We start from the raw sequence: 24,870 nt of genomic DNA, 5'->3' as shown, positions 1-24,870 counted from the left end.
GGCAACCGCACGGCCCCGGCGACACCGCGGGGAGCTGGCACTGTCCCCAGGGGGGGCGTGGGGACACCAAGTGCCACCAACCCCCAGTGCCACCACCCCCCCCCCTCCCCCTCGAGCGACACAAAGGTCCCTTTGTCACCGCCCGCCGTGGGAATGGCCCGGGGGTGGCACCGAGCCCGGGGGGTGGCACCGAGCCCGGTGTCCCCTCGGTGTCCCCGGGATGTCGCGGCATGGGGGAGGTGGCACCGGTGTCCCCGAGACGTCAAGCTATGGGGGTGGTGGCACCGCGCTCGGTGTCCCCGGGGGTGTGGCGGGATGGGGGGATGGTGGCATTGGTGTCCCCCAGGATGTCACAGGGGTGCTGGCATTGGTGTCCCCGGGCTGTCACTGGGCAGGGGTGGTGGCATTGGTGTCCCCCAGGATGTCACAGGGGTGGTGGCATTGGTGTCCCCAGGATGTCACTGGGCAGGGGTGGTGGCATTGGTGTCCCCCAGGATGTCACTGGGCAGGGGTGGTGGCATTGGTGTCCCCAGGATGTCACAGGGGTGGTGGCATTGGTGTCCCCCAGGATGTCACAGGGGTGGTGGCATTGGTGTCCCCAGGATGTCACAGGGGTGGTGGCATTGGTGTCCCCGGGCTGTCACTGGGCAGGGGTGGTGGCATTGGTGTCCCCAGGATGTCACAGGGGTGGTGGCATTGGTGTCCCCAGGATGTCACAGGGGTGGTGGCATTGGTGTCCCCGGGCTGTCACTGGGCAGGGGTGGTGGCACTGGTGTCCCCAGGATGTCACAGGGGTGGTGGCATTGGTGTCCCCCAGGATGTCACAGGGGTGGTGGCATTGGTGTCCCCCAGGATGTCACTGGGCAGGGGTGGTGGCATTGGTGTCCCCCAGGATGTCACAGGGGTGGTGGCATTGGTGTCCCCAGGATGTCACTGGGCAGGGGTGGTGGCATTGGTGTCCCCAGGATGTCACTGGGCAGGGGTGGTGGCATTGGTGTCCCCCAGGATGTCACAGGGGTGGTGGCATTGGTGTCCCCCAGGATGTCACTGGGCAGGGGTGGTGGCATTGGTGTCCCCAGGATGTCACTGGGCAGGGGTGGTGGCATTGGTGTCCCCCAGGATGTCACTGGGGTGGTGGCATTGGTGTCCCCCAGGATGTCACTGGGCAGGGGTGGTGGCATTGGTGTCCCGGGGATGTCACAGGGGTGGTGGCACTGGTGTCCCCCAGGATGTCACTGGGCAGGGGTGGTGGCACTGGTGTCCCCAGGATGTCACAGGGGTGGTGGCATTGGTGTCCCCGGGCTGTCACTGGGCAGGGGTGGTGGCACTGGTGTCCCGGGGATGTCACAGGGGTGGTGGCACTGGTGTCCCGGGGATGTCATAGGGGTGGTGGCACCGTGCTCGGTGTCCCCGGGGTGTCACAGGGTTGGTGTCCCCGCTGTCCCCGGGATGTCACTGGGCAGGGGTGGTGACACTGAGCCCGGTGTCCCCGGAATGGGGGTGGTGGCACCGTGCTCGGTGTCCCCAGGGTGTCACAGGGGTGGTGTCCCCGCTGTCCCCGGGGTGTCACACGGGGTGTCCGGGGTGTCACAGGGGGTGTCCCCAGTGTCCCCGGGGTGTCACAGGGGGTGTCCCCGCTGTCCCCGGGGCGTCACAGGGGGTGTCCGGGGTGTCACAGGGGCGTCACAGGGGGTGTCCGGGGTGTCACAGGGGGTGTCCCCGCTGTCCCCGGGGCGTCACAGGGGTGGTGTCCCCGGGGTGTCACAGGGTTGGTGTCCCCCGCTGTCCCCGGGTGTCACAGGGGGTGTCCCCGCTGTCCCCGGAGTGTCACAGGGTTGGTGTCCCCGGGTGTCACAGGGGGTGTCCCCGCTGTCCCCGGAGTGTCACAGGGGGTGTCCCCGGGGTGTCACAGGGGGTGTCCCCGCTTTCCCCGCGGTGTCACAGGGTTGGTGTCCCCGGGGTGTCACAGGGGGTGTCCCCGCTTTCCCCGCGGTGTCACAGGGGGTGTCCCCGGGGTGTCACAGGGGGTGTCCCCGGGGTGTCACAGGGGGTGTCCCCGCTGTCCCCGGGATGTCACAGGGGGTGTCCCCGGGGTGTCACAGGGGATGTCCCTGCTGTCCCCGGAGTGTCACAGGGTTGGTGTCCGGGATGTCACAGGGGGTGTCCGGGGTGTCACAGGGGGTGTCCCCGCTGTCCCCGGGGTGTCACAGGGTTGGTGTCCCCGGGGTGTCACAGGGGGTGTCCCCGCTGTCCCCGGGTGTCACAGGGGTGGTGTCCCCGGGGTGTCACAGGGTTGGTGTCCCCGGGGTGTCACAGGGTTAGTGTCCCCGCTGTCCCCGGAGTGTCACAGGGTTGGTGTCCGGGATGTCACAGGGGGTGTCCGGGGTGTCACAGGGGGTGTCCCCGGGGTGTCACAGGGTTGGTGTCCCCGCTGTCACAGGGTTGGTGTCCCCGGGGTGTCACAGGGTGGTGTCCCCGGGGTGTGGCGGGGCGGGGCAGGGGGCGTGGCCGTGTCGCGGCGCTGTCCCCGTACCACGATGGCGTCGCTGGCGCCCGTGGACAGGAAGATGTCGTCGGCCTTGGCGGGGACGCCGCCGTCGCGGCGCTCGATGTAGCGCGCCACGCTCTCGCGCACCATCTGCACCCCGGGGCTGGCGCTGTACGAGCCTGGGGACACAGGGGACAGCACTGTCACCGACACTGGGGACACACACACTGTCACCGACACAGGGGACAGCACTGTCACCGACACTGGGGACACACGCACTGTCACCGACACTGGGGACACACACACTGTCACCGACACTGGGGACAGCACTGTCACCGACACTGGGGACACACGCACTGTCACCGACACTGGGGACACACAGTGTCACCGACACTGGGGACACACACTGTCACCGACACTGGGGACACACACACTGTCACCGACACTGGGGACACACTGTCACCGACACTGGGGACACACGCACTGTCACCGACACTGGGGACACAGGGGACAGCACTGTCACCGACACTGGGGACACACACACTGTCACCGACACTGGGGACACACACTGTCACCGACACTGGGGACACACACACTGTCACCGACACTGGGGACACACACACTGTCACCGACACTGGGGACACACACTGTCACCGACACTGGGGACACACACACTGTCACCGACACTGGGGACACGCACTGTCACCGACACAGGGGACACGCACTGTCACCGACACAGGGGACAGAGGCACTGTCACCTGCCCTGGACACACACACTGTCACCTGCCCTGGGGACACAGGGGACAGCACTGTCACCTCCCCTGGGGACACACACACTGTCACCGACACAGGGGACACACACTGTCACCTGCCCTGGGGACACAGGGGACAGCACTGTCACCGACACAGGGGACACGTGCTGTCACCTGCCCTGGGGACACACACACTGTCACCGACACAGGAGACAGCACTGTCACCTCCCCTGGGGACACAGGGGACAGCACTGTCACCGACACAGGAGACACACACACTGTCACCGACACAGGGGACACACACTGTCACTTCCCCTGGGGACACCGGGGACACACGCTGTCACCTCCCCTGGGGACACACACACTGTCACCTCCCCCTCCCCTGGGGACACACACGCTGTCACCTCCCCTGGGGACACAGGGGACACACACGCTGTCACCTGCCCTGGGGACACAGGGGACAGCGGCACTGTCACCTGCCCTGGGGACACAGGGGACACACACGCTGTCACCTCCCCTGGGGACACACACGCTGTCACCTCCCCTGGGGACACAGGGGACACACACGCTGTCACCTCCCCATGCCGGGGTGGTGGCACTTCATCACTGGGTGGTGGCACTTCCCCCGGTGGTGGCACTTCATCGGGTGGGGGGGACATCGGGGTGGGAGGGGGACAGAGGACACCGGGGTGTTGGGGATGTTGGGGACATTGGGGAGACATTTGGGACATTGGGGACATTGGGGACATTGGGGACATTGGGGGCATTGGGGGCATTGGGGACATTGGGGGCATTGGGGGCATTGGGGACATTGGGGGCATTGGAGACATGGAGGACGTTGGGGACATTGGGAACAGTGTGGGGGGACCTTGGGGACATTGGGGGCATTTGGGACTTTTGGGACATTGGAGACACTGGGGGGACATTGGGGACATTGGGGACGCTGGGGACACTGGGGACATTGGGGACACTGGGGGCACTGGGGACACTGGGGGCATTGGAGACATTGAGGACGTTGGGGACATTGGGAACAATGTGGGGGGACCTTGGGGGCATTGGGGACATTGGGGGCATTGGGGACACTGGGGGGACATTGGAGACACTGGGGGGACATTGGGGACATTGGGGACATTGGGGACGCTGGGGACACTGGGGACAGCCACATTGTCACCTCCCCACGCCGGGGTGGCACCTCACTGGGTGGGGGGGGGACATCGGGGTGGAGGGGGGACAGAGGACACCGGGGGTATGGGGATGTTGGGGACACGGGGGAGACATTTGGGATATTGGGGACATTTGGGACGTTGGGGACATTGGGGGACATTGGGGGACAGTGGGGACATTGGGGACAGTGGGGACATTGAGGAGGTGGGGAAACTGGGGGGATGTTGGGGACATTGGGGAGACATTTGGGATATTGGGGACATTGGGGATGTTGGGGGACATTGGGGACACTGTGGAGACATTGGGGATGTTGGGGGACATTGGGGACATTGGGGACGCTGGGGACACTGGGGACAGCCACATTGTCACCTCCCCACGCCGGGGTGGCACCTCACTGGGTGGGGCGGGACATCGGGGTGGAGGGGGGACAGAGGACACCGGGGGTGTTGGGGATGTTGGGGACATTGGGAATGTTGGGGACATCAGGGACATTGGGGGGCATTGGGGACATTGGAGACATTGGGGACGTCGGGGACATTGGGGACATTGGGGACGTTGGGGACTTTGGAGGTATCGGGGACATTGTGGGGCACTGGGGACAGCGGCATTGTCACCTCCCCATCCCCTGGGGGGTGGCACTTCATCGGGGGGTGGCACTTCACAGGGCACGGGGGACATCGGGATGGACGGGGACAGAGGACACCTGGGGTATGGGGATGTTGGGGACACGGGGGAGACATTTGGGATATTGGGGACATTTGGGACGTTGGGGACATTGGGGGACATTGGGGGACATTTGGGATATTGGGGACAGTGGGGACAGTGGGGACATTGGGGACAGTGGGGACATTGAGGAGGTGGGGAAACTGGGGGGATGTTGGGGACATTGGGGAGACATTTGGGATATTGGGGACATTGGGGATGTTGGGGGACATTGGGGACATTGTGGGGACATTGGGGATATTTGGGGCATTGGGGACAGCCACATTGTCACCTCCCCACGCCAGGGTGGCACCCCACTGGGTGGTGGGGACATCGGGGTGGAGGGGGGACAGAGGACACGGGGGGTGTTGGGGTGTTGGGGACACTGGGGGACACAGGGGACATTGGGGCATTGTGGACACTGGGGACATTTGGGGATATTGGGGACTTTGGGGACATCAGAGACACTGGGGACATTTGGGACGTTGGGGACGTTGGGGATTTTGGGACATTGAGGGGGTGGGGGACATTGGGGGATATTGGGGACATTGGGGACTTCGGGGACTTTGGAGGTATTGGGGACACTGTGGGGACATTGGGCGCTGGGGGGGGCACTGGGGACATTGGGGATGCTTGGGGACATTGGGGACGCTGGGGACGGCCACACTGTCACCTCCCCGTCCCTGGGTGGTGGCACCTCACCGGGTGGGGGGGACATCAGGGTGGAGGGGGGGACAGAGGACACGGGGGGTGTTGGGGGACACTGGGGACATTGTGGACATTGGGGACATTGGGGACATTGAAGGGGACATTGAAGGGGACATTGAAGGGGACATTGAGGGACATTTGGGATATTGGGGGAAAACTGGGGACATCGAGGGCATTGGAGACATTTAGGACAGTTGGGGACGTTGGGGACATAGGGGACTTTGGGACATTGAGGGACATTGGGGACAGCCACACTGTCACCTCCCCATCCCCTGGTGGTGGCACTTCATCGGGTGGGGGGGACATCGGGATGGACGGGGACAGGTGACACCTGGGGTATGGGGGCGTTGGGGACATTGGGGAGACATTTGGGACGTTGGGGACATTTGGGACGTTGGGGGCATTGGGGACACTGGGGACATTGGGGGACATTTGGGACATTGGGGGGACATTGGGGACATTGGGGATGTTTGGAACATTGGGGACATTTGGGGGACATTTGGGACATTGGGGGGACGTTGGGGACATTGGGGACGTTAGGGGTACGTTGGGCCCTGGGGACATTGGGGACACTGCGGGGATGTTGGGGGACATTTGGGACATTTGGGGGACATTGGGGATGTTTGGGATATTGGGGACATTTGGGGGACATTTGGGACATTGGGGACGTTAGGGGTACGTTGGGCCCTGGGGACATTGGGGACACTGCGGGGACATTGGGGACATTGGGGACACCGGGGACGGCTGGAGTTGGGCGTTGGGATTTTGGGGTTCCGGCCATTTTGGGCGTTTGCTGGGTGCAGAATTTTTTGGGTTTTGGGGTCGGCGGATTTGGGGTTTCGGGGTTCGTGGCTTTGTGGGGTTTTGCCGGATTTGGGATTGAGGGATTTCAGGATTTTCAGTGTCGAATTCGGGATTTCGGGGTTTTCGGGGTTCGGGGGTTTCGGGGTTTGCAGATGCCGGATTTGGGATTGAGGGATTTCAGGATTTTCGGTGTCGAATTTGGGGTTTCGGGGTTCGTGGCTTTGTGGGGTTTTGCCGGATTTGGGATTGAGGGATTTCAGGATTTTCGGTGTCGAATTTGGGATTTCGGGGTTTTCGGGGTTCGGGGGTTTCGGGGTTTGCAGGTGCCGGATTTGGGATTGAGGGATTTCAGGATTTTCGGTGTCGAATTTGGGATTTCGGGGTTTTCGGGGTTCGGGGGTTTTGGGGTTTGCAGATGCCGGAATTGGAATTTCGAGGTTTATGAGATTTTGGGGTTTTGGGGTTTGTTGGCTTTGGGATTTTGGCGTTTGGGATTTTGGGACTTGGGGATTTTGGGATTTGGGATGTTGAAATTTTGGGGTGTCAGATTTGGGCTTTTGGGGTTTGTTGGATTTGGGATTTGGCATTTTGGAGTTTGGGATTTGGCATTTTGGAGTTTGATTTGGGATTTTTGGGATTTTGGGGCTTGTGTGACTTTGGGATTTGTGGGATTTTGGGGTTTGTGTGATTTTGGGATTTGTGGGATTTTGGGGCTTGTGTGATTTTGGGATTTGTGGGATTTTGGGGCTTGTGTGATTTTGGGATTTTTTGGGATTTTGGGGCTTGTGTGATTTTGGGGTTTGTGGGATTTTGGGGCTTGTGTGATTTTGGGGTTTGTGGGATTTTGGGGTTTGTGTGATTTTGGGATTTTTGGGATTTTGGGGTTTTGCAATTTTGGGGTTGGCTGGTTTTGGGGTTTTGGGGCTTATGGGATATTGGGATTTCTGGATTTCGGGGTTTTTTGGATTTGGGATTTTAGAGTTTGATTTGGGATTTGTGGCATTTTGGGGCTTGTGTGATTTTGGGATTTGTTGGATTTGGGGTTTTGCAATTTTGGGGCTGGCTGGTTTTGGGGTTTTGGGGCTTATGGGATATTGGGATTTCTGGATTTCGGGGTTTTTTGGATTTGGGATTTTAGAGTTTGATTTGGGATTTGTGGCATTTTGGGGCTTGTGTGATTTTGGGATTTGTTGGATTTGGGGTTTTGCAATTTTGGGGCTGGCTGGTTTTGGGGTTTTGGGGCTTATGGGATATTGGGATTTCGGGGTTTTTTGGATTTGGGATTTTAGAGTCTGATTTGGGATTTTTTGGGATTTTGGGGCTTGTGTGATTTTGGGATTTTTGGGATTTTGGGGCTTGTGTGATTTTGGGATTTTTTGGGATTTTGGGGCTTGTGTGATTTTGGGATTTTTTGGGATTTTGGGGCTTGTGTGATTTTGGGGTTTGTGGGATTTTGGGGCTTGTGTGATTTTGGGATTTTTGGGATTTTGGGGTTTTGCAATTTTGGGGCTGGCTGGTTTTGGGGTTTTGGGGCTTATGGGATATTGGGATTTTGGGGATTTTGGGGCTTGTGTGATTTTGGGATTTTAGAGTTTGATTTGGGATTTGTGGCATTTTGGGGCTTGTGTGATTTTGGGATTTGTTGGATTTGGGGTTTTGCAATTTTGGGGCTGGCTGGTTTTGGGGTTTTGGGGCTTATGGGATATTGGGATTTCGGGATTTCGGGGTTTTTTTGGATTTGGGATTTTAGGGTCTGTGGGATTCTGGGGGTTTGGGGATTTTGGGATTTGGGGTTTTTTTGGGATTTTGGGGGTTTTTGGGTGCCACCCACCCACACTGTGTCCCACCCAGGCCTCCAGCAGGCACCGAGCGCTCCTTGGGGTGGGATTTTTGTGGGGTTTTTGTGGGGATTTTGTGGGATTTTGGGATTTTTTGGATTTTGGGAGTTGAGACTTTGGGATTCTGGGGTTTTGGATTTTGGATTTGGGAATTTTGGGGTTTGTGACATTTTGGGGGTTTGGATGTTGGGTTTGGGATTTTGGGATGTTCAGCGTTGGGATTTTCTAGTTTGGGGCGTTGGGATTTTGGGATTTTGGGATTTTTTAGGGATTTTGGGGATTTTGGGGCTTGTGTTTGATTTGGGATCTTGGGGATTTTTTGGGGATTTTTTGGCGGATTTTGGGAATTTTGGGGTTTGTTTGATTTGGGATTTTGGGATTTTTGTGGGGTTTTGGGATTTGTTGGATTTGGGATTTTGGTGTTTGTTTCATTTGGGATTTTGGGGATTTGTTGGATTTGGGATTTTTTGGGGATTTTGGGGTTTGCTTGATTTGGGATTTTGGGGATTTGTTGGATTTGGGATTTTGGAATTTTTGTGGGGTTTTGGGATTTGTTGGATTTGGGATTTTGGGGTTTGTTTGATTTGGGGATTTTGGGGTTTGTTTGATTTGGGATTTTGGGATTTTTTGGGGATTTTGGGGATTTTGGGGATTTGTTTGATTTGGGATTTTGGGGTTTGCTTGTTTTGGGATTTTGGGGATTTGTTGGATTTGGGATTTGGGATTTTGGTGTTTGTTTGATTTGGGATTTTGGGATTTTTTGCATTTGGGATTTTGGGATTTTTGTGGGGTTTTGGGATTTATTGGATTTGGGATTTTGGGGATTTGGTATTTGGGATTTTGGGGTTTGTTTGATTTGGGATTTTGGGGATTTGTTGGATTTGGGATTTGGGATTTTGGTGTTTGTTTGATTTGGGATTTTGGGATTTTTTTGGGATTTTGGGATTTTGGGGTTTGTCTGATTTGGGATTTTGGGATTTTTTGGGATTTTGGGGATTTTGGGAATTTTGGGGTTTGTTTGATTTGGGATTTTGGGGATTTGTTGGATTTGGGATTTTGGAATTTTTGTGGGGTTTTGGGATTTGTTGGATTTGGGATTTTGGGGATTTGTTGGTTTTGCGATTTTGGGGTTTTTGTTTGATTTGGGATTTTGGTGTTTGTTTCATTTGGGATTTTGGGGATTTGTTTGATTTTAGATTTTGGGGTTTGTTTGTTTTTGGATTTTGGGGATTTTGGGGATTTGGTATTTGGGATTTTGGGGTTTGTTTGATTTGGGATTTTGGGGATTTGTTGGATTTGGGATTTGGGATTTTGGGGTTTGTTTGAATTGGGAATTTGGGATTTTGGGGTTTGTTTGATTTGAGATTTTGGGATGTTTTGCATTTGGGATTTTGGGATTTTTTGGGGATTTTGGGGATTTTGGGGTTTGTTTGATTTGGGATTTTGGGATTTTTTGGGGATTTTGGGGATTTTGGGAATTTTGGGGATTTGTTGGATTTGGGATTTTGGGATTTTTTTGGGGGATTTTGGGGTTTGTTTGATTTGGGATTTTGGGATTTTTTGGGGATTTTGGGGATTTTGGGGATTTGTTTGATTTGGGATTTTGGGGTTTGTTTGATTTGGGATCTTGGGGATTTGTTGGATTTGGGATTTTGGGATTTTTTGGGGATTTTGGGGATTTTGGGGTTTGATTGATTTGAGATTTTGGGATGTTTTGGATTTGGGATTTGGGATTTTGGGGATTTTGGGGTTTTTTGGGATGTTTTGTCACCCACGCTGCCGCCCCCACAGGCTCCAGCAGGCGCCGCGCACGCTCCTTGGCGTGGGGTTTGTGTGGGACTTTGGGATTTTGGGGTTTGTTTGATTTGGGATTTTGGGGTTTGTTTGATTTGGAATTTGGGATTTTTTAGGGATTTTGGGGATTTTGGGGATTTGTTTGATTTTGTGATTTTGGAATTTTTTGGGGGATTTTGGGGATTTTGGGGTTTGTTGGATTTGGGATTTTAGGGATGCGTTGCTTTTGGGGATTTTGGGGATTTTCGGGTTATTTTGGAGTTATTTTGGGGTTATTTTGGGGTATTTCAGGCGTCACCCACCCACGCTGCCGCCCCCGCAGGCCTCCTTGGCGTGGGGTTTGTGTGGGACTTTGGGATTTTGGGGTTTGTTTGATTTGGGATTTTGGGATTTTTTGGGGATTTTGGGGATTTGTTTGATTTGGGGATTTTGGGATTTTTGGGGGATTTGGGGGATTTTGGGGTTTGTTTGATTTGGGATTTTGGGATTTTTTTGGGATTTTGGGGATTTTGGGGTTTGTTTGATTTGGGATTTTGGGGTTTGTTTGATTTGGGATTTTGGGATATTTTGGATTTGGGATTGGGGATTTTGGGGATTTTTGGGCTGTTTTGTCACGCACCCACGCTGCCGCCCCCGCAGGCTCCAGCAGGCGCCGGGCGCTCCTTGGGCTGGATTTGTGTGGGGTTTGTGTGGGGTTTGTGTGGGGTTTTGGGGTTTGTTGGATTTGGGATTTTGGGGATTCGTTGGTTTGGGGTTTTTTGGGGGATTTTGGGGTTATTTTGGGGATTTTTGGGCTGTTTTGTCACGCACCCACGCTGCCGCCCCCGCAGGCCTCCAGCAGGCGCCGGGCGCGCTCCTTGGCGTCGCTGGGCACCGACTCGTCCTTCATCAGCTCCGGGCACACGCACAGCGCTGTCACCTGCGCGGGGACACCGCCACCGTGACACCGCCCGCCGCGGGGACACCGCCACCCTGACACCGCCGCGGGGACACCGCCACCGTGACACCGCCGCGGGGACACCGCCACCGTGACACCGCCACCGTGACACCGCCACCCTGACACCGCCCGCCGCGGGGACACCGCCACCCTGACACCGCCCGCCGCGGGGACACCGCCGCGGGTGGCACCGCCACCGTGACACCGCCGCGGGTGGCACCGCCACCGTGACACCGCCACCGTGACACCGCCACCGTGACACCGCCGCGGGTGGCACCGCCACCGTGACACCGCCACCGTGACACCGCCACCGTGGCACCGCCACCCTGACACCGCCGCGGGTGGCACCGCCACCGTGACACCGCCACCGTGACACCGCCACCGTGACACCGCCGCGGGTGGCACCGCCACCGTGACACCGCCACCGTGACACCGCCGCGGGTGGCACCGCCACCGTGACACCGCCACCGTGACACCGCCACCGTGACACCGCCACCCTGACACCGCCGCGGGTGGCACCGCGGTGCCCGTGTCCCCCCCCCCGCGTCCCCAGGGCCGCACCTGGCGCAGGAAGGTGATTGGCTGCTGCCCCATGGCGTGGGCGTCACCGATGTTGGCCTTGATCACCTCGGTGAAGGGCTTGGGGACACCCTGGGGACAAGGGACAGCGGTGAGGGGACAGCGATGGGGACAGGGGGACACCCTGGGGACACAGGGACAGCGGTGAGGGGACAGCGATGGGGACACAGGGATGAGGGGACAGCGATGGGGACACCCTGGGGACACAGGGACAGCGGTGAGGGGACAGCGATGGGGACAGGGATGAGGGGACAGCCTGGGGACACAGGGACAGCGGTGAGGGGACAGCGATGGGGACAGGGATGAGGGGACACCCTGGGGACACAGGGACAGCGGTGAGGGGACAGCGGGGACACAGGGATGAGGGGACAGGGATGGGGACAGGGGGACACCCTGGGGACACAGGGACAGCGGTGAGGGGACAGCGATGGGGACACGGGGACACCCTGGGGACACAGGGACAGCGATGGGGACACAGGGACAGCGGTGAGGGGACAGCGATGGGGACACAGGGACAGGGGCAAGGGACACAGGGACAGCGGTGACGGGAAAGTGGGGACACAGGGATGAGGGGACAGGGATGGGGACACCCTGGGGACAAGGGACAGCGGTGAGGGGAGGGGGATGGGGACAGGGACAGGGGACAGGGATGGGGACAGGGATTGCAGAGGCAGGAACAGGGATGAGGGGACACAGGAGGGGACAAGGGACAAAGGGACAGGGACAGGGGACGGGGACAGGGGACAGGGATGAGGTGACAGGGACAAGGGACAGGGACGGGGACGGGGACAAGGGACAGGGACGGGGACGGGGACGGGGACGGGGACAAGGGACAGGGATGAGGGGACAGGGACGGGGACAAGGGACAGGAACAAGGACAGGGATGGGGGGACAGTGGGGACACCCTGGGGACAAGAGACAGGGATGGGGACAAAGGGACAGGGACAGGGATGGGGGTACAGGAGATGGGGACAAGGGACAGGGATTAGGGGACAGTGGGGACAGGGACGGGGACGGGGATGGGGACAGTGGGGACAAGGACGGGGACAAACGACAAGGATGGGGACAAAGGGACAGGGACAGAAATAGGGACAGGGGGACAGGGATGGGGACAGGGATGGCAGGGACACGGACAGGGAAGGGGACAAGGGGACAGGGATGAGGGGAGAGGGATGGGGGGACAGTGGGGACAGGGACAAGGGACAGGTGACGGGGACAGGGATGGGGACAAGGGACAGGAATAAGGACAAAGGACAGGGATGGGGACAAGGGGAGGGGACAAGGACAGGGACAGCAATGGGGACAGGGACAGGGACAGGGACAAAACCAGGTCACAGCTCACGACCCCACCCAGGGCTGCCCCCACCCAGGGCCACCCCCGCTGTCACTGTCACTGCCACTGTCACTGTCACTGTCACTGCCACTGTCACTGCCACTGTCACTGCCACTGCCACTGTCACTGCCACTGTCACTGCCACTGCCACTGTCACTGTCACTCTCACTGTCACTCTCACTGTCACTGCCACTGTCACTGTCACTGTCACTGTCACTGTCACTGTCACTGCCACTGTCACTGCCACTGTCACTGTCACTGTCACTGCCACTGTCACTGCCACTGCCACTGTCACTGCCACTGTCACTGCCACTGTCACTGTCACTGTCACTCTCACTGTCACTCTCACTGTCACTGTCACTGTCACTGCCACTGCCACTGTCACTGTCACTGTCACTCTCACTGTCACTCTCACTGTCACTCTCACTGTCACTGCCACTGTCACTGCCACTGTCACTGTCACTGCCACTGCCACTGTCACTGTCACTGTCACTGTCACTGCCACTGCCACTGTCACTGTCACTGTCACTGTCACTCTCACTGTCACTGCCACTGCCACTGTCACTCTCACTGTCACTGTCACTCTCACTCTCACTGTCACTGTCACTGTCACTGTCACTGCCACTGTCACTGCCACTGTCACTCTCACTGTCACTGTCACTGTCACTCTCACTCTCACTGTCACTGCCACTGTCACTGTCACTGTCACTGCCACTGCCACTGTCACTGTCACTGTCACTGTCACTGTCACTGCCACTGCCACTGTCACTGTCACTGTCACTGCCACTGCCACTGTCACTGTCACTGCCACTGCCACTGTCACTGTCACTGTCACTGCCACTGTCACTGTCACTGTCACTCTCACTGTCACTGTCACTGTCACTGCCACTGCCACTGTCACTGTCACTGTCACTGTCACTGTCACTGTCACTGTCACTGCCACTGTCACTGTCACTCTCACTGCCACTGTCACTGTCACTGTCACTGTCACTGTCACTGTCACTGTCACTGCCACTGTCACTGTCACTGTCACTGCCACTGTCACTGCCACTGCCACTGTCACTGCCACTGCCACTGTCACTGTCACTGTCACTGCCACTGTCACTGCCACTGCCACTGTCACTCTCACTGTCACTGTCACTGCCACTGCCACTGCCACTGTCACTCTCACTGTCACTGCCACTGCCACTGTCACTGCCACTGTCACTGTCACTGCCACTGCCACTGTCACTGTCACTGTCACTGTCACTGTCACTGTCACTGCCACTGCCACTGTCACTCTCACTGTCACTGTCACTGTCACTGCCACTGTCACTGTCACTGCCACTGTCACTCTCACTGTCACTGTCACTGTCACTGTCACTGCCACTGTCACTGTCACTGTCACTGTCACTGCCACTGCCACTGTCACTGTCACTGCCACTGTCACTGCCACTGTCACTGCCACTGCCACTGCCACTGTCACTCTCACTGTCACTGTCACTGCCACTGTCACTGCCACTGTCACTGTCACTGCCACTGTCACTCTCACTGTCACTGTCACTGTCACTGTCACTGCCACTGTCACTGTCACTGTCACTGTCACTGCCACTGTCACTGTCACTCTCACTGTCACTGTCACTGCCACTGTCACTGTCACTGTCACTGCCACTGCCACTGCCACTGTCACTGTCACTGTCACTGTCACTGTCACTCTCACTGTCACTGTCACTGTCACTGTCACTGCCACTGTCACTGTCACTCTCACTGTCACTGTCACTGTCACTGTCACTGTCACTGTCACTGCCACTGTCACTGCCACTGCCACTGTCACTGTCACTCTCACTGTCACTGTCACTGCCACTGCCACTGTCACTGTCACTGCCACTGTCACTGTCACTGTCACTGCCACTGTCACTCTCACTGTCACTGTCACTGCCACTGTCACTGCCACTGTCACTGTCACTGCCACTGTCACTGCCACTGCCACTGCCACTGCCACTGCCACTGTCACTGTCACTGTCACTGTCACTGTCACTGTCACTCTCACTCTCACTGTCACTGTCACTGCCACTGTCACTCTCACTGTCACTGTCACTGCCACTGTCACTGCCACTGTCACTGTCACTGCCACTGTCACTGCCACTGCCACTGCCACTGTCACTGTCACTGTCACTGTCACTGTCACTGTCACTGTCACTGCCACTGCCACTGTCACTCTCACTCTCACTGTCACTGTCACTGTCACTGTCACTGTCACTGCCACTGCCACTGTCACTGTCACTGTCACTGCCACTGTCACTCTCACTGTCACTCTCACTGTCACTGCCACTGTCACTGCCACTGTCACTGCCACTGCCACTGTCACTCTCACTCTCACTGTCACTGTCACTGCCACTGTCACTGTCACTGTCACTGCCACTGTCACTGTCACTGTCACTGTCACTGTCACTCTCACTGTCACTCTCACTGTCACTGTCACTCTCACTGTCACTGCCACTGCCACTGCCACTGTCACTCTCACTCTCACTGTCACCACCAGGGCGGCCGCGCCACCCCCGTGATGTCCCCTGTCCTGGGAGTGGCCGCCACCTCGGGAACCCCGGGGACTTTGGGGACTTTGGGGACATTGGGGACCTCGGGGACCTTTGGGGACCTCAGGGACATCGGGGACCTTGGAGACCTTTGGGGACCTCGGGGACCTTTGGGGACATTGGGGACCTTTGGGGACATTGGGGACCTTTGGGGACCTCGGGGACCTTTGGGGACATTGGGGACCTTTGGGGACCTCGGGGACCTTTGGGGCCCTCGGGGGGCCTCTGGGGACATTGGGGACACGGGGCAGGGTGGCAGCGATGTCCCCACCCCCGCTCGGACTTTGGTCACCGCGGACTCTGCCCCGGGTGGCACCGCCCCGGTTGTGTCACCTGTGTCACCTGTGTCACCTGTGTCACCGTGTCACCTGTGTCACCTGTGTCACCCGATCGTGTCACCTGTGTCACCTGTGTCACCTGTGTCACCTGTGTCACCCGATCGTGTCACCCGTGTCACCTGTGTCACTGTGTCACCATGTCACCTGTGTCACCCGATCGTGTCACCTGTGTCACCTGTGTCACCTGTGTCACCATGTCACCTGTGTCACCTGTGTCACCGTGTCACCTGTGTCACCCAATCGTGTCACCGTGTCACCTGTGTCACCTGTGTCACCTGTGTCACCCGATCGTGTCACCTGTGTCACCTGTGTTACCATGTCACCTGTGTCACCTGTGTCACCATGTCACCTGTGTCACCTGTGTCACCGTGTCACCGTGTCACCTGTGTCACCCGATCGTGTCACCTGTGTCACCTGTGTCACCTGTGTCACTGTGTCACCCGATCATGTCACCTGTGTCACCCGATCGTGTCACCGTGTCACCTGTGTCACCTGTGTCACCTGTGTCACCCGATCGTGTCACCTGTGTCACCTGTGTCACCCTGTCACCTGTGTCACCCGATCGTGTCACCTGTGTCACCCTGTCACCTGTGTCACTGTGTCACCCGATCGTGTCACCCGCGGTGTCCCCGCCTGACTCTGCCACCCCCCAAAGGGACCCCCGGGCGTGGGACACTGAGGGGACACTGAGGGGACATTGGGGGGGTGGGGACATTGGGGGACACTGAGGGACATTGGGGGGTGGGGACACTGAGGGGGGTGGGGACACTGAGGGGGTGGGGACATTGAGGGGACACTGAGGGGACACTGGGGGGACACTGAGGGGACACTGAGGGGACACTGAGGGACATTGGGGGGACACTGAGGGGACACTGAGGGGACATTGGGGGGTGGGGACACTGAGGGACACTGAGGGACACTGAGGGGACACTGAGGGGACATTGGGGGGACACTGAGGGGACACTGAGGGGGGTGGGGACACTGAGGGGACATTGGGGGACATTGGGACTTTGAGGGGACACCGAGGGACATTGGGGGGGTGGGGACATTGAGGGACATTGAGGGGACACTGAGAGACATTGAGGGGACATTGGGGGGGTGGGGACACTGGGGGGACACTGAGGGGACATTGGGGGGACATTGAGGGACATTGAGGGGACACTGAGGGGACACTGAGGGGACACTGAGGGACATTGGGGGGTGGGGACACTGAGGGGACACTGAGGGGACATTGAGGGGACATTGGGGACATTGAGGGGACACTGAGGGGACACTGAGGGACATTGGGGGGGTGGGGACACTGGGGGACACTGAGGGGACATTGGGGGGTGGGGACACTGAGGGGGGTGGGGACACTGAGGGGACATTGGGGGACATTGGGGACACTGAGGGGACACTGAGGGGACATTGAGGGGACATTGGGGACATTGGGGGTGGGGACATTGGGGACACTGAGGGGACATTGGGGGGGGGACACCCGGCTTTAAGGGGGGCCCCGGGACTTTGGTGTCAAACCCGGGGGTTTTTTGGCGGGAAAATCTCTTTTTTTTTTTTTGGGTGGGAAAAATCGTTTTTGGGGCAGGAACAAATTCCTTTTTTGGGGAAAACGATTCCTTTTTTGGGGAAAAGTTTCCTTTTTTGGGGACATAAAAAAACCTTTTTTTGGGAGAAAAGCATTCTCTTTTTGGGGGGGCATAAATTCCTTTTTTTGGGGGGAAATTTTCCTTTTTTGGGGACATAAACATTTCTGTTTTTGGGGGATAAAAATCCCATTTTTGGGGAAAAAAAAATCTTTTTATGGGGGCCATAAAAACCCCTTTTTTGTGGGGAAAATTCTTTTTTTGGGGCAGGAAGAAAAATCCTTTTTAGGGGAAAAAGATTCCTTTTTTTGGCTTAAAAATTCCTTGTTTTGGGGGAAATGTTCTTTTTTTGGGGGGCATAAAACCCTTTTTTAGGGGAAAAAAATTTCTCGTTTTTTGGGAAAAAAATCTCATTTTAGGGGGATAAAACCCCTTTTTAGGGGCATAAACCCCCCTTTTTGGGGGGGAAATTATTCTTTTTTTTTTTTTGAAAAATTCCTTTTTTTTGGGCTAAAAAAATCCATTTTTTGGGGGCGGAAAAATCTTTTTTTGGGGGGCAAAAAATTCTTTTTTGGGGGGTAAAAAATTCTGGTTTGGGGGGTAAAAAAATTCTTTTTGGGGGGTAAAAAATTCTGGTTTGGGGTAAAAAAATTCTTTTTTGGGGGGCAAAAAATTCTTTTTTGGGGGGCAAAAAATTCTTTTTTGGGGGGTAAAAAATTCTGGTTGGGGGGGTAAAAAAATTCTTTTTGGGGGGGTAAAAAATTCTGGTTTGGGGGGTAAAAAAATTCTTTTTTTGGGGTAAAAAATTCTGGTTTGGGGGGGTAAAAAAATTCTTTTTGGGGGGGTAAAAAATTCTGGTTTGGGGGGTAAAAAATTCTGGTTTGGGGGGTAAAAAAATTCTTTTTTTGGGGTAAAAAATTCTGGTTTGGGGGGGTAAAAAAATTCTTTTTGGGGGGGTAAAAAATTCTGGTTTGGGGGGTAAAAAATTCTGGTTTGGGGGGTAAAAAAATCCCTTTTATGGGGGCATAAAATCCCAATTTTGGGGGTAAAAATCCCAATTTTGGGGGTAAAAATCCCATTTTTGGGGGTGTTTATGGGGCGGGGGGGGCCAACTTTGGGGTGCCCCGTTTGGGGGTCACAGGGAGGGAAACCCGGGTTTGGGGGGTCGCGGTTTCGGGGTCGGGGGGTCCCGGTTTTAGGGGGAGGTCTCCGAGTTTTGGGGTCCCAATTTTGGGGTTGGGGGTCCCGATTTTGGGGGTCCCGGTTTTGGGGGAGGTGTCCGAGTTTTGGGGGTCCCGATTTTGGGGTTTGGGGGTCCCGGTTTGGGTTCGTGGTCCTGATTTTGGAGTCGGGGGTCCCCATTTTGGGGTTGGGGGTCCCCATTTTGGGGTGGGGGGTCCCCATTTTGGGGTCCCGGTTTTGGGGGAGGTCTCCGAGTTTTGGGGTCCCCATTTTGGGGGGTTCCGATTTGGGGGGAGGTCTCCGAGTTTTGGGGTCCCGATTTTGGGGTTGGGGGTCCCGGTCTTGGAGGGGGGTCCCGATTTTGGGGATCCTGGTTGGGGGTCCCGATTTGGGGGGAGGTGTCCCAGTTTTGGGGTCCCGATTTTGGGGGGTCCCGATTTGGGGGGAGGTGTCCCAGTTTTGGGGTCCCGGTTTTGGGGTTCGGGGTCCCGATTTTGGGGTCGGGGGTCCCCATTTTGGGGTCCCGGTTTTGGGGGAGGTGTCCGAGTTTTGGGGTCCCGATTTTGGGGGGTTCCGATTTGGGGGGAGATCTCCGAGTTTTGGGGTCCCGATTTTGGGGTTGGGGGTCCCGGTCTTGGAGGGGGGTCCCGATTTTGGGGATCCCGGTTGGGGGTCCCGATTTGGGGGGAGGTGTCCGAGTTTTGGGGTCCCGGTTTTGGGGTTCGGGGTCCCGATTTTGGGTCGGGGGTCCCGATTTTGGGGTCCCGGTTTGAGGTTTCTCCCCGGTTTTGGGGCAATACCCGGGTTTGGGATTGGGGGTCCCGATTTTAGGGGGTCCCGATTTTGGGGGTCCCGATTTTGGGGTTGGGGGTCCCGATTTTGGGGGTCGCGATTTGGGGAGAGGTGTCCGAGTTTTGGGGGTCCCGATTTTGGGGTTGGGGGTCCCGGTTTGGGTTCGTGGTCCTGATTTTGGGGTCGGGGGTCCCGATTTTGGGGTTGGGGGTCCCCATTTTGGGGGTCCGGATTTGGGGGGGATCTCCGAGTTTTGGGGTCCCCATTTTGGGGTCCCGGTTTTGGGGGATGTGTCCGAGTTTTGGGGTCCCGATTTTGGGGTCGGGGTCCCGATTTTGGGGTTTGAGGGTCCTGTTTTTGGGGTTGGGGGTCCCGGTCTTGGAGGGGGGTCCCGATTTTGGGGATCCTGGTTGGGGGTCCCGATTTGGGGAGAGGTGTCCGAGTTTTGGGGTCCCGGTTTTGGGGTTCGGGGTCCCGATTTTGGGTCGGGGGTCCCCATTTTGGGGTCCCGGTTTGAGGTTTCTCCCCGGTTTTGGGGCAATACCCGGGTTTGGGATTGGGGGTCCCGATTTTAGGGGGTCCCGATTTTGGGGTTGGGGGTCCCGATTTTGGGGGTCCCGGTTTTGGGGGAGGTGTCCGAGTTTTGGGGGTCCCGATTTTGGGGTTTGGGGGTCCCGGTTTGGGTTCGTGGTCCTGATTTTGGGGTTGGGGGTCCCCATTTTGGGGGTCCCAGTTTTGGGGGAGGTGTCCGAGTTTTGGGGTCCCGATTTTGGGGTGGGGGGTCCCCATTTTGGGGTCCCGGTTTTGGGGGAGGTCTCCGAGTTTTGGGGTCCCCATTTTGGGGGGTTCCGATTTGGGGGGAGATCTCCGAGTTTTGGGGTCCCGATTTTGGGGTTGGGGGTCCCGGTCTTGGAGGGGGGTCCCGATTTTGGGGATCCTGGTTGGGGGTCCCGATTTGGGGAGAGGTGTCCGAGTTTTGGGGTCCCGGTTTTGGGGTTCGGGGTCCCGATTTTGGGTCGGGGGTCCCAATTTTGGGGTCCCGGTTTGAGGTTTCTCCCCGGTTTTGGGGCAATACCCGGGTTTGGGATTGGGGGTCCCGATTTTAGGGGGTCCCGATTTTGGGGGTCCCGATTTTGGGGTTGGGGGTCCCGATTTTGGGGGTCGCGATTTGGGGAGAGGTGTCCGAGTTTTGGGGGTCCCGATTTTGGGGTTGGGGGTCCCGGTTTGGGTTCGTGGTCCTGATTTTGGGGTCGGGGGTCCCGATTTTGGGGTTGGGGGTCCCCATTTTGGGGGTCCGGATTTGGGGGGGATCTCCGAGTTTTGGGGTCCCCATTTTGGGGTCCCGGTTTTGGGGGATGTGTCCGAGTTTTGGGGTCCCGATTTTGGGGTCGGGGTCCCGATTTTGGGGTTTGAGGGTCCTGTTTTTGGGGTTGGGGGTCCCGGTCTTGGAGGGGGGTCCCGATTTTGGGGATCCTGGTTGGGGGTCCCGATTTGGGGGGAGGTGTCCGAGTTTTGGGGTCCCGGTTTTGGGGTTGGGGGTCCCGATTTTGGGTCGGTGGTCCCAATTTTGGGGTCCCGGCTTGAGGTTTCTCCCCGGTTTTGGGGCAATACCCGGGTTTGGGATTGGGGGTCCCGATTTTGGGGGGTCCCGAATTTGGGGTTGGGGGTCCCGGTTTTGGGGGAGGTGTCCGAGTTTTGGGGGTCCCGATTTTGGGGTTTGGGGGTCCCGGTTTGGGTTCGTGGTCCTGATTTTGGGGTCGGGGGTCCCGATTTTGGGGGTCGCGATTTGGGGAGAGGTGTCCGAGTTTTGGGGGTCCCGATTTTGGGGTTTGGGGGTCCCGGTTTGGGTTCGTGGTCCTGATTTTGGGGTCGGGGGTCCCGATTTTGGGGTTGGGGGTCCCCATTTTGGGGGTCCGGATTTGGGGGGGATCTCCGAGTTTTGGGGTCCCCATTTTGGGGTCCCGGTTTTGGGGGAGGTCTCCGAGTTTTGGGGTCCCGATTTTGGGGTCGGGGTCCCGATTTTGGGGTTTGAGGGTCCTGTTTTTGGGGTTGGGGGTCCCGGTCTTGGAGGGGGGTCCCGATTTTGGGGATCCCGGTTGGGGGGTCCCGATTTGGGGAGAGGTGTCCGAGTTTTGGGGTCCCGGTTTTGGGGTTCGGGGTCCCGATTTTGGGTCGGGGGTCCCCATTTTGGGGTCCCGGTTTGAGGTTTCTCCCCGGTTTTGGGGCAATACCCGGGTTTGGGAAGGGGGTCCCGATTTTGGGGATCCCGATTTTGAGGGTCTCGATTTGGGAGTTTGGGGGGTCCCGATTTGGGGTTGGGGGTCCCGGTTTGGGGTCCCGGTTTTGGGGGTCCCGATTTTGGGGTTGGAGGTCCCGATTTTGGGGTTTGGGGGTCGCGATTTTGAGGAGGCCCCGTTTTGGGGGAGGTGTTCCAGTTTTGGGGTCCCGATTTTGGGTCGGGGGTCCCAATTTTGGGGTTCCGGTTTGGGATTCCTCCCCGTTTTTGGGGCAATACCCGGGTTTGGGAAGGGGGTCCCGGTCCAGGGGGGGTTATCCCGGTTTGGGGTCGGGTTATCCCGGTTCTGGGGGGGTTATCCCGGTTTGGGGTCGGGATATCCCGGTTCTGGGGGGGTTATCCCGGTTTGGGGTCGGGATATCCCGGTTCTGGGAGAGTTATCCCGGTTTGGGGTCGGGATATCCCGGTTCTGGGGGGGTTATCCCGGTTTGGGGTCGGGATATCCCGGTTCTGGGGGGGTTATCCCGGTTTGGGGTCGGGATATCCCGGTTCTGGGAGAGTTATCCCGGTTTGGGGTCGGGATATCCCGGTTCTGGGGGGGTTATCCCGGTTTGGGATCGGGATATCCCGGTTTGGGGGGGTTATCCCGGTTCTGGGAGAGTTATCCCGGTTTGGGGTCGGGATATCCCGGTTCTGGGGGGGTTATCCCGGTTTGGGGTCGGGATATCCCGGTTCTGGGAGAGTTATCCCGGTTTGGGGTCGGGTTATCCCAGTTTGGGGTCGGGTTATCCCGGTTCTGGGGGGGTTATCCCGGTTTGGGATCGGGATATCCCGGTTCTGGGGGGGTTATCCCGGTTTGGGGTCGGGATATCCCGGTTCTGGGGGGGTTATCCCGGTTTGGGATCGGGATATCCCGGTTCTGGGGGGGTTATCCCGGTTCTGGGGGGGTTATCCCGGTTTGGGGTCGGGTTATCCCGGTTTGGGGTCGGGATATCCCGGTCCAGGGGGGGTTATCCCGGTTTGGGGTCGGGATATCCCGGTTCTGGGGGGGTTATCCCGGTTTGGGATCGGGATATCCCGGTCCAGGGTGGGTTATCCCGGTTTGGGGTCGGGATATCCCGATTCTGGGGGGGTTATCCCGGTTCTGGGAGAGTTATCCCGCTTTAGGGGTGGCTATCCCAGTTTGGGATCGGGATATCCCAGTTTGGGGTCGGGTTATCCCGGTTCTGGGGGGGTTATCCCGGTTTGGGATCGGGATATCCCGGTTCTGGGGGGGTTATCCCGGTTTGGGGTCGGGTTATCCCGGTTCTGGGGGGGTTATCCCCGTTTGGGGTTGGGATATCCCGGTTTTGGGGGGTTTATCCCGGTTCTGGGTGGGTTATCCCAGTTTGGGGTCGGGATATCCCAGTTTGAGGTCGGGCTATCCCGGTTCTAGGGGGGTTATCCCGGTTCTGGGGGTGTTATCCCGGTTCTGGGGGGGTTATCCCGGTTTGGGGTTGGGATATCCCGGTTCTGGGGGGGTTATCCCGGTTCTGGGAGGGTTATCTCGGTTCTGGGGGAATTATCCCGGTTCTGGGGGAGTTATCTCCGTTCTGGGGGGGTTATCCCGGTTCTGGGGGGGTTATCCCAGTTTGGGGTCCGGTTATCCCGGTTCTGGGGGGGTTATCCCGGCTCTGGGGGAATTATCCCGGTTTGGGGGGGGTTTATCCCGGTTCTGGGGGGGTTATCCCAGTTTCCCGGTTCTGGGAGGGTTATCCCGGTTCGGGATCGCCTTCTCCCAGTCCAGGACTGAGCGTCCCGGTTCAGGGTCGGACTGTCCCGGTTCAGGGCTGGGTTCTCCCGGTCTGGGAAGGGCTGTCACGGTTCGGGGTCAACTTCTCCCGGTCCGGGACAGATTGTCCCGGTTCCTGGGGGGCAGTTCCCGGTCCGGGACAGATTGTCCCGGTTCCTGGGGGGCATTTCCCGGTTCTGGACTGAGTGTCCCGGTTCAGAGCCGGGTTCTCCCGGTCCCGGACTGAGTTTCTCTGCTCAGGGCCGGATCGTCCCGGTCCCGGTTCGGGATCGCCTTCTCCCGTTCCAGGACGGGCTGTCCCGGTTCAGGGCCGGCTTCTCCCGGTTCCGGGGGGCAATTCCCGGTCCGGTGTCCCCTTCTCCCGGCTCCGCTCCGCCCCGTCCCTTTCCCCGGCTCCATCCCCGCTTTCCCCCCGGTTCTGTCCCGCTCCGCTCGGGTTCTGTCCCGGCCCGGTTCGTCCCGCTCGGGTTCTGTCCCGGCCCGGTTCGTCCCGGGTTATTTTCGGGCTGTACCTTGCGCAGCTCCTGCTCGATCTCCATGGCGCGGATGACGATGGGGCCGCGCACCGCGTACTCGACGCGGCGGATCGCGGGGTTCATCGACTCGGGCGTCAGCACCGGGCCCCGCCGCGCCGCCGAGCCCGCGCCCGCCGCCGCCGCCGCCGCCGCCATCGCCAGGAGCCTGCGGGGCCGCAGCGCCCTCAGCGCCCGCATCGGGACCGGGACCGCCCGGGACAGCCGCGACACCGCCCCCGGGACAGCGGGGAGGGACCGGGACAGCCCGGGACAGCCGCGACACCGCCCCCGGGGCAACGGGCAGGGACAGCCCGGGACAGCCCGGGACAACGGTCGCGACACCGCCCCCGGGGCAACGGGCAGGGACCGGGGACAGCCCGGGACAGCCGCGACAACGGTCACGATACCGCCCCCGGGGCAACGGGCAGGGACCGGGGACAGCCCGGGACAGCCCGGGACAACGGTCACGATACCGCCCCCGGGGCAACGGGCAGGGACCGGGGACAGCCCGGGACAGCCCGGGACAACGGTCACGATACCACCCCCCCGGGGCAACGGGCAGGGACCGGGGACAGCCCGGGACAGCCCGGGACAACGGTCACGATACCGCCCCCGGGGCAACGGGCAGGGACCGGGGACAGCCCGGGACAGCCCGGGACAACGGTCACGATACCGCCCCCGGGGCAACGGGCAGGGACCGGGGACAGCCCGGGACAGCCCGGGACAACGGTCGCGACACCGCCCCCGGGGCAACGGGCAGGGA

At 58.7% G+C, this 24,870-nt stretch overlaps 1 protein-coding gene across 1 annotated transcript in view; it reads right to left on the bottom strand.

Moving 5' to 3' along the window:
- Positions 1-24,260, bottom strand: part of GPT (glutamic--pyruvic transaminase) — a 54,089-nt gene extending 29,829 nt beyond the window's left edge. Inside the window, exons 1-4 of the mRNA XM_058802753.1 lie at positions 24,105-24,260; positions 11,749-11,838; positions 11,061-11,169; positions 2,534-2,667 (exon numbers count right to left, since the gene is read on the bottom strand). Of these exons, the coding sequence (XP_058658736.1) occupies positions 2,534-2,667; positions 11,061-11,169; positions 11,749-11,838; positions 24,105-24,191 (420 nt within the window). The 5' untranslated portion in view covers positions 24,192-24,260. The remainder of the gene's footprint in view (positions 1-2,533; positions 2,668-11,060; positions 11,170-11,748; positions 11,839-24,104) is intronic.
- Positions 24,261-24,870: the final 610 nt, after the last annotated feature.

The sequence above is a fragment of the Ammospiza caudacuta genome, chromosome 1 (assembly GCF_027887145.1).
Source record: "Ammospiza caudacuta isolate bAmmCau1 chromosome 1, bAmmCau1.pri, whole genome shotgun sequence".
In the NCBI taxonomy this organism is placed as follows: Eukaryota; Metazoa; Chordata; class Aves; order Passeriformes; family Passerellidae; genus Ammospiza; species Ammospiza caudacuta.
The sequence above is the reverse complement of the archived record's forward strand: the minus strand, read 5'-3'. Positions and strand labels throughout refer to the sequence as shown.